Here is a 10,422-nt window from a genome sequence, read left to right on the forward strand (position 1 = left end):
AGTGTGCTCAATTTATTTTTAATTATTGATTAAATTCTTAGTTGTTTTAACTTTTTTGTTGTGGACAAATTATGGAAGAGCGTAAATGATGTGGTCCTCGGAGTAACGGAGGCATGCCTCAGTCGTTATCTCAACTCTCTATATACGGTCAGATTATTTTTTAGTATTTACATCTATCTTGAAGTAATTGGATTTTGATTTTACGTTTCATTTCAAATTTCGAATCACAGTGAAAAATAGAGAAAATGGGGCAGAAAATAATGAGAAGAGCAGTGATTCGATCGACTGTGGTGTTTAACCTCAGACCATCTCCAACAATTGAGGTAAGGGATTTCAATTATTGTTTGACATAATAAGAGAATTAATTTATAAGTAAGTGGTTATGAAAATTTGAAAAGGATTTGGCTGAGATGCTGGAGAAAGAGGAGTTGAATGGAATATGGGGGAACGTAATAGCAATAGTTCTTCTTCCATTCAGTATTATTCTAAGGTAGTGTTCGGTTGTCATGACTAATATCATGAGACTATCCATCTAGGATTAAGTTATGGGATTATTTTAGTTGGAGGGGGAGGCTATGACTAATTATCATGAAACTATCCATCTAGGATTAAGTTGAAGGGTTCAATCTTATGAATCAAACATGATACATATTTAATCATGAGATTTAATCTTGCCAACCGAATACCCCTAAGAGTTGCTAAAACAGTACCTCTGTCCAATTTTTAAAAACTTATTTTACTCAATTGGGGTTATTTCATTTCAATGGACCACTAAAATTCAATAACTAACAAATAATTATATACTACTCCCTAACTTAGTATTTCGCCATATGACGAGGGCCATTTTCCGAAACACAACATTTACTTTCTCAAATGTGATGGGTCAATTTATTTGGACATCATTTACGCTACATTTGCCCCTTCTGTTTGCGGATTTCCTCAAGTAAGACCAACTAACTATTTAATTGCACAATTTAATTTTATTCATCTTTTTATGGAAACTTGTTGATGGTCACGATTAACTATATTTTCTGAATTTGAATAATTATATATGCACTCTTCATTATCCATTACCAAAGCTACAATAATAAAATAATAATTTTCATCGGCGCTGATAAAAAGTTGATCCTAAATCCTAATAACTCTGCGATGATTTGGTTAAGTCTCTTCAAAATATCAAGGAAGCTGTCAAAGAAAGAGCTCTTGCCACGGATTCTCTTCACTAATGCTGATATATGGGGTTCGATTTGATGTATTGGATGATATTGAAATTTACGAATATTGTTGGGGCTGATAAATATGACTCGTTACTTGATTTGGAGACAATGTCATTCAAGAGTAATTAGTCTTTGATTATGAGTCTTGGCATTTACAAAATTAACATCGCATTATCTCAGGACAAGTTGATCTTAATCAATCGAAAAATATAGAACCATGCATATGATAATAGTATATGTATTAAATCTTTTATCCATCTTTCAAATGTTAATCGGTAATCGTTACCTCGACAAATGGTTTATTCATTTGGCTGTAGGGTTTTTATGTAATCTATAAATAAAGTTATTGTCTTTTAATTAGAGGCGTGTGCTGAAAAAATAGGATTATCAGTATAATGACGTTAAGTTTAATTGAAAAAAATTGTATCGCGGAGTGCAACTTACATATTGAAAAGCCCAACTGACGATGAACTCAATCGAACCAAATTAAGGCCCAATGGACCTCACAGTCAACACAATTTTTATTAACGACATAAATTTTTATTCAAAATGAATTACTCCGTACAATATTATTACTAAAATATGTGTGTATAGTATTATAGAGAAAATATCAAAAAAGTAAAAAAAAAATATGACTATTAGCTGTGAGTGAAAAGAACTATAGTACTATATAATTTTTAGTTAAATAGCAAAAAAAAATAATAATAATTTGGGACTTAAAAAATGGTTCTCTAATGTTAGGTTTTGTGCAAGTTAATCCTTGTCGTCTAATAGAAAGTTAACAGTTGATAGAAGAGTTATGTGTAGACTTTATAAACGTTAGAGATCTATAAATTCAGCAAACCAATGCCGAAAAATATAGAACCATACATATGTGAGTGTTACAATGCATATGTATTAAATCTTTCATCCATCTTTCAAATGTTAATCGGTAATCGTTACCTCTCTTGGACAAATGGTTTGTTCATTTAGCTGTAGGGGAAATATATAATCCACCAATAACGTTATTTTATTTTAATTAGAGGAGTATGCTGTAAACTATAATTGGAATATAATGATCTTTATTTAAAAAATTGTATCACGGAGTTACTTTTAAAAGCCCAATTGACGATAAACTCTATCTAACCAAATTAAGGTCCAATCGACCTCACTCCAAACAATTTGGTTAATTGACAATTCATTTCAATAGTGTTATAGTAGTTTACGAGTTACGATAGCAATTTTAACTTAAAATGGATTGCAATATTGTTACTAAAAATGAGTCTATATTATTGTAGAAAGAAATTTACAAAAAATAGAAGGAGATTAATTTTTGTAAATGAAGTAGAATGGAAAAAATATTGTTAAATAGCAAAATTCCAAAATTTAGGACTGAAAAAATGGTTCTCTAATGTTAGGTTTTGTGCAATTTAACCCTTGTCATACAACAGAAAGTTCTTCTTCTTTTTTTTTTTACTTTTTTTTAAATTAAACGTTACATCTACTAATCAAGCAAACCGATGCCGAATTCATTAATCCTTTGGGGGTGTCGGAACAGTAGTGGGGATTTAAATAAATCATGTAGATCATTCAAAATGTACTAATTGAATTACTAATGGATCATTATATAAATCTACATTTCATAAATAGTTTCCTAAAAAATTAGATTAATTTTCGAAATGACGAGTACTACCTTAAACTAAGGGTTTGAAACAAATTAATACTATGGTTTTGTTTTCAAAGTTTTCAACTCTGACATCCACATGTAAAATTTATCTTTTCATTACTTTTTAGCCTATTAACTATGATTAGTTAGGAGAAGTGAGTAGTTGATAATTTATTATGGCCTATGTTGTGTATACATGGCACAGTTGCATGGCTTTAAGTTATCATCGACACCATTCATTTTTTTCAAAAATTATAGAAATAGAAGTTATAAAACATATACTCACTTTGCTCATAAAAATAGTAAAAAATCAATTTGTCATTTTTGAATGTCTACGTAAAATAGTCTCATTTTAAAAATGAAACATTTATTTCATACTTTACTATTTTTTTTCATTCTCTTTTACTTTTTCTCTTTTACTCTCTACTTTATCTATTTTTTCTTCCATATTTCTTACTTTAATAATTTCTCATTAAATTTGTGTTGTCCTCAAATGAGACTGTTTTTCGTGAAAGGATGAGTAAAAAAACAAGAGTGAACTACCTCAAAAGTCCATAACTTTTCGGTTTGTGACACTGCAGGTCCCTAACAAAAAAAATATCGTCAGATGACCCTAACGTTAAACATAATCACGAATCATGTTTTTTTAGCCACTTTTCGAACGAAAATGCCCAAATGGCTTGAAGGGCATTTTTGGCAATCCCTAAATTCGCTGACATATGAATTCTGTCACATTTATGTCAACAACTTCTTATGTGATATCCTAATAAGTTCTGATACTTCATACGTGATTAAAGTTTTGTCAATATTTGCACACAAAAAAAACTTCTTATATTCCTCTATTTCTAGTTAGTGGTAAAAATATACTAGTTATATCATATAGGAAATTTATTGAGAAACAACAAAAATATGGAAAAGTCAAGTTATTTATGAAATAAAATCTGAATCAATAATACACAGAATAAAAAATATTTCATATTTAATTAAATGATACAGTATTATTTTCTTGAAACACTAACATTTAAAATATTTTTTCATTATATATCATCGAACTAATTTGTTAATGTAAGCCTAACTTTAAGATGATTTTATATTTATTAATATTTTATTAAGAATTTTAATTTAACTGGCGAGCAGGTTTCGAACGACAAGCGAATTCGGATCAAGTTATATTGAAGATAACCGAACCGATTGGATCAGTTAGCAAATGTCGTTGCCACTTGATCGATGCAAACTCGCTCTCACTCGTTTACCCACCAAAGTAATTTATAACTCCCAATTTTGCATTACTTTAACAGTAAAGCGGCAAGTTCGGGGTTGATCCCACAGAGAAGTTGGTGTATCAAGTGTGTGAATAGTGAACAGGGGGTTGGCTGCTGCCACACTTTAACTTGGGAGTTTTTAACTACTGATTTTACTCTAGGCAGAATTAAACTTGCTAGCTTGATCAAGGTAACTTTAACTACTGGGTCAAGTGCTCGAAAATGAAATTAAAGCAGTAAATGCGAGGATGAAAACGAAAGTAACTTTGATTAAAACTAAACTCATTACAACACGAAATTTAAATTAAGCTAATACTTGGGCAACTACGTAAGCAATTAAAACCGAGAAGAGCCTCGGCGGGAAACTTAAGACTACGCCGACAGATAACAAGTATTTTGCAGCGCTTCTTCAATCCCCCTTTCTAACTAAGCATTACTTTATCTAAGCTAAACTAAGTTATTCTAGAGAACTGAACTAAACACTAGAACTACGCTAAACTAGACGGAAAAGTAAAGGATCGGCTCTACTTTGTGTGGTGGCACATCCTCTATTTATAGGCTCGGCACGACCTCCAGCTGGATAACGATCTTGGCAGGGAATATTCGCTCATGCTGAGAGTGAGCGACTCATTGATTGCTACGTGCTCTTCTTCTATAATGACGACGCTTTTCAGCAACAGAATCGTGACTCAGCTCCGTCCTTGCATCTCATATTCCAGCACGTGTCCCCTTCTAGAACGTCGTCCTTGATAACAGAATGTTGCGCACCATCCAGCTCATAGCCTCGTGTGTCCTTCTTCTGACATCCAGTGGTCTCCTCCTTAACTGCTTGATTACTCCCCTTGAGCAACTTCCCCCGAAATCTGGCCTTTTTCGCCTATTGTACTTGCTTGATCAGTCTGACCTAGTTGCCTTGGTCAAGTAGCATTTATGCACATTTAACACTTGTTTTGCGCGATAAAACTGATCAAGTAGCGTACATTTCACCCCTAAACCGATGCATGAAATGAGCCTTATCATTAGCTCAAACTGAAATTTTAACATCATATGAATATTCAATCTTTATATATAAATTTGCATAGTTTCTTGTCATTCATGATAAAATTGAAACATGAGTAATATTTTGAAAATATTCAAGCATGTGACATTAGCTATTTAATCCTTGTAGATTTTTTTATTAATAATAGTAACTTAAATTAAGACACTGTAAATTTATAAATTAATACTGCAAAATTGGGATACTATCATAATAAATAAAACCAATCGATAAATCAAGGTAAAAAACAAATAAATATTAGTGGATATATAAAAAATCAAAAAATACCTAAAAATGAGCTTTATAAGGAAGAAATGGTCTATTTTATTGTTTTCATATTAATTAATGCAAATAATGATAAATATGTATAATATAAAAAAAATTAGAAAATGTAAATAATGACAAAATTTTCATTACATATGAAGTACTAGAATTTATTAGAAAAATACATAAGAAGTTGCTGACAAAAATGTGGTAGAAATCACATGTCAACAATATAATGGAGTGACATAAATGCCCTTTTAGGGCCTGAGGGTATTTTGGTCCGAAAAAGTATGATTCGTGATTATATTTAACGTTAAGGTCCTCTGGCGCTATTTTTTTTGTTAGGGAGCTGCAGTGTCACAAGCCGAAAAGTTATGGACTTTTGAGGTAGTTCACTACAAAAAAGACGGCTAAGGACGCTTTTTAATACTATTAAAAACGCTAATTTGTGTGTCTAACTATACTACCAACGCTTCATAAAATGTTCTTATTGTTGGTGTCTCAACTAAAATTAGGAGACACAAATTGAAATGTCCTTAAAAAGTAAAAGATTATATAATTTATCCTAAATTTAGAAATATTTTTTTAATTGTGATTTTTTTAAAATTTTCAAACGTTAGCATCATAATTTTTGTATCCTTAACAAATAAATTTTTGTAGTGCGTGTTAGAGTACTATAGTAGACAAAGGGAGATTAAAAGCAATATTGTTGTCTGCTGAGAGGGCTCCACTTCAATTAATAGACCAAAGGTTGGAGATAATAATGACTATGGTTACAATGAATTATTATTAATCTTGATTGAGAAATGGCTGTGCTGCCAATTGAAAATAACAATGCACACTCAATAACTATACCAATAAATGTTTGGCTGTATTATTTGCTCTGCCTCTGAAAGATGGATATTCTCAGTTTTATTATCATATTTATCATGCCAATATTTCATACTCCCTATTATCTATATACAAAACATGGAAGATGAAATACAAATTTTCACTCTTATAGTACGTGGAGTTCATCTGAATAATTGATTTTTCATAAGGTTATAATCGAAAAGATTTTTTATTATTATAAGAGATAAAATGCACACAATGAAGATGTACTTCTCTCGCTATTTAGATATTAATTTTATAATGAAATGTGTATAGAATGAGTTAGTGGAATGTGAGGTCTACTTACTATTTATAGTAAAAGTGAAAGTGAACTCTTATTATAGGACATACTAAAATGACAAAAATGAACTCTTATTGTGGGATGGAGGTAGTACTTATTTTATTAAAAATAATTCTCCCTTCACTCTTTTACTCTATTCTCTCTCCACTTAACATATTTAATATATATTTCTTAATCTACGTGTCGAAAAGAAGCAACTTCATTATAAAATAACTGAGAGAGAACGTATTTAGAACTGAGAGATAATGTATATTACTTATATAACACATGTTTAATTGATTAAGGTGAATTAGTTTATCAATTCTATACCACTCAAACCAAATACTACATTCTTTCCGTATACTCATAATTTAAAAAACAACATCCTAATCTGAAACTAACAAGTTAGTCATTCATTTTTAATTGTTAATACTCCCTTCAGTCCTCGTTAGAAGTTTAATTAGTAGAAAAAAAAGTTAGTAGAATATGAGTCCTACCTTCATACTTCTATATTAATATTTTTAATAAAATATGAGTGATGAATTATTTGGAGTTCACATACCTAAAATTATAAAAGTGAAATGAACTTTTAACGAAGACTGGACGAAAATGGCAAAATAGGACCGCTAATTAAATCGGATGGAGTACTATTCTCATTTCATTTGTATCAGATCTAATATTTCAATAACTTATTCTATTCATATTTTATTACTATTCTTATAAAACTAATACTGCGTGCACGTAATCACATACTCCCTCTGTCCCTTATAATTTGTTACCATTTGATTCGGTACGAATTTTAAGAAATATAATAGAAAATTGGTTGAAAAAATTAGTGAAAAAAATATCTGAATTATAGTAGGACGCCGTAAAATTGAATATGTCTCGCTTATAATAATGGCACGGAGCATAAAACTTGTGTAAAAAAAGTAGTCATAAGTAAAGTATCATTATAAAGTGGTTAGCTATCCAGAATTAGGCCAACCACGAAAATCAGCATCTGTGTATACATCAGTATATGTTGGTGATAAGACCTAGCAGAGATGGCTCCCATTAATATTTTGGACCTTACTTGATCAGGTCGCTTTCAACACCGATCAAATTTATTGCATGGATCAACCAAAACCCTACTTTCCATCTGTAATCACAATTACTACTATTACTATAAATAAATATTCGAAACTATACCAATTAGCTCAACAATCAACAAAAAATCAATGGCGAGAAAGAAAGACGAAGAGGAAGAAGACGAGCCCGTGAGCCCCACCGGGCGAATGATGCAAGCCCCCAAATTCAATGTCTGCATCATAATATTAATGGGGTTTTACACCAAAATTGATCCCATTGTATTCAAGAAATGCGTGCAACAAGCTCTGGTTAAGCACCCTCGTTTTTGCAGCATCCTCGTTAGTATTTATTTCTCTGTTAAGACTGTATGATATTGTCCGTTTTGGAAATCAAACAATCTTAACATTTTCATCCTCAAATTTACATTTTTTAAAAAAAATTAACCCTTTTTTTATTAATTCCAAATTAATTCTGTCGGAACAAGGTGACGAGCAGGGGCAGGTACAAGTGGAGGCGGACAGCGGTGGACATCGACAAACACCTCTTCGTCCCGGACGTGAGCGCGGCCGCGGAATCTCCGGACGATTTCGTGTCAGAGTACGCGTCGAGGCTGTCGGAGATTCCGATGGACGTGGCGGCGAAGCCGCTGTGGGAGTTCCACGTGCTGAACGTGAAGACGTCGGACGCGGAGGCGGTGGTGGTGATGAAGATCCACCACTCCTTAGGCGACGGCGTCTCGCTCATTGCGCTCACGCACGCCTGCTCCAGGAAGCTCGACGATCCCGCCGCCTTGCCGGTGCTTCCGCTGCCGTCCAAGAAGCCGCGGGAAGGCGGCGGCGGGAGAGGGCTGCTGAAATTCTTTTGGATGGTGATTTTGATTTTGTTCTACACTTTGGTGGATATGGCGGAGTTTGTTGCGACGTTGCTGTTTCTCAGAGACGTGCAGACTCCGGTGAGAGCCGGCCGCGGCGTTAGGCTCTGCCGGAAGAGATTCGTGCATAGGATCGTTAGTCTCGACGACGTTAAGTTCATCAAAAACGCCATGAACGTGGTTTGTGTGCTCTTAATTTAATGCTACACTACTCCCTTCGTCACTTGTTAAGTGATTTGTATTTTTTTTTGGACGTCATGATAAGTTGTTACTCCTATTTTTTTTTATTTTTTATTTTTCATATTTTCCAATTTACTTTTATCTCTCTATTTTATTCACACTTTAGCTTACAAACTCATTTTGTTAAATCTCATGAAAGAAACGCCTCATTTAGCTAACAAGGGAAGGGAGGAGTAGTTTAATTGTTGATTATATTCTCAATGTGAATATTGTTGTTTTACTATTTTGTGGAAAAATTATTGAAGAGCGTTAATGATGTGGTCCTCGGAGTCACAGAGGCAGGCCTCAGTCGTTATCTCAACTCAATATACGGTGAGAATATTTTTTACTACTACTACTACTTTTATTTTTGAAATACAAGGATTTTGATTTTGTCTTCATTTCCATTACAGTGAATAACAATAAAGAAAATGTGGCAGAAAACAAGGAGAAGAACAGTAATAGTGTACCACAAAATCTAGGCATTCGATCAACTGTGATATTTAATCTAAGACCATCTCCAACAATAGAGGTGAGGGAAGTGATATTTTGACATAATAATGTCTGAAATAAGGGAGAAATAAATTATTGTAAAAATGAATAGGATATGGCAAAGATGTTGGAGAAAGAGGAGGTGAATGGAATGCTGGGAAACAAAATAGCAATGGTTCTTCTTCCGTTCAGCATAGCTCTGCAAGATGACCCATTGACATACATTCGTAGGGCAAAATCCACCATGGATAGAAAGAAACTATCACTCGCTCACCAATGCGCCTACATCACCATCAACCTAACTACCTCCTTGTTTGGAATCAAGGTACTACGACCTATATTTACTCATCCTGTCTCTTTTTATTTGGACAAACACTCTTAACAACTCTCTCTTGTTTTATTACTAATATTCAATTTGTTTCTAAATATTTGTCCTGGCACATCAAGGCATATTGAAACGAAATAATATTACTACTATTTTCGTCAATAAAAAATAATGACTAATTTTAATAGGGTGGTTTAAAATATTAGAGAATATTTATGGTCCAAGTTAATCCGTCGTTCCAACACGTAGGCAGCGGCGCGTTTGACGAGGGCCATTTTCCGAAATACAACATTTACTTTCTCGAATGTGATGGGTCCCGCTGAGGAGGTCAATTTATTTGGACATCATTTACGCTACATTGCTCCTTCTGTTTTCGGATTTCCTCAAGTAAGATCAACTAACTAATTGCACAATTTAATTCTTTATATGGAAACTTATTGATGGTGCCGATTAATTATATTTTGTGAATTTGAATAATTATATATGCAGTCGTTCATTATCCATTACCAAAGCTATAGTAATAAGATAATAATTTCCATCGGTGCTGATGAAAAGTTGATCCCAAATCCTGATCAACTCTGCGATGATTTGGTCAAGTCTCTTAAAAATATCAAGGAAGCTGTCAAAGAAAAGGTTCTCGCGTCAGCTTCTCTCGATCACTGCTGAAAGATGATGTTCCATTTGATGCATGCATTGAATTTAATGAATATTGTTTGATTTGCATCAACTTCTCTCGATTAATATTGATAGATGATGTTCCGTTTGATGTATTGAATAATAGTATTGAATTTAATGAATATTGTTCGATTTGCTAAAGATGTATCGGCATATAATTTGGAGACAATTTTACACAAGATAAGTCTATGATTATAA

The 10,422-nt window shown here is 32.9% G+C and overlaps 1 protein-coding gene across 2 annotated transcripts; it reads left to right on the forward strand.

Moving 5' to 3' along the window:
- Positions 1-7,757: 7,757 nt before the first annotated feature.
- On the forward strand, positions 7,758-10,422 carry LOC121751373 (wax ester synthase/diacylglycerol acyltransferase 3-like). Of its 2 annotated transcripts, none has more exons than XM_042146104.1 (7): positions 7,758-7,980; positions 8,127-8,693; positions 8,999-9,065; positions 9,146-9,264; positions 9,337-9,549; positions 9,799-9,936; positions 10,039-10,422. In XM_042146104.1, the coding sequence occupies exons 1-7, from the start codon at positions 7,792-7,794 to the stop codon at positions 10,213-10,215; spliced, it is 1,470 nt and encodes a 489-aa protein (XP_042002038.1). In that variant the 5' UTR covers positions 7,758-7,791; the 3' UTR covers positions 10,216-10,422. The 2 variants fall into 2 exon arrangements, with proteins under 2 accessions (XP_042002038.1, XP_042002039.1); XM_042146105.1 differs by having other exon boundaries at positions 9,349-9,549.

This window comes from Salvia splendens, chromosome 10, assembly GCF_004379255.2.
Source record: "Salvia splendens isolate huo1 chromosome 10, SspV2, whole genome shotgun sequence".
NCBI lineage: Eukaryota > Viridiplantae > Streptophyta > Magnoliopsida > Lamiales > Lamiaceae > Salvia > Salvia splendens.

What these genes read in the sequence shown, in the direction of transcription:
- LOC121751373 (XM_042146104.1), top strand. Translation starts at nt 7,792, where the DNA reads ATGGCGAGAAAGAAAGACGAAGAGGAAGAAGACGAGCCCGTGAGCCCC. An exon ending in TCAAAAACGCCATGAACGTG is followed by an intron (nt 8,694 to 8,998) that starts GTTTGTGTGCTC and finishes AAATTATTGAAG; the next exon opens with AGCGTTAATGATGTGGTCCT. An exon ending in CTGTTTTCGGATTTCCTCAA is followed by an intron (nt 9,937 to 10,038) that starts GTAAGATCAACT and finishes TTATATATGCAG; the next exon opens with TCGTTCATTATCCATTACCA.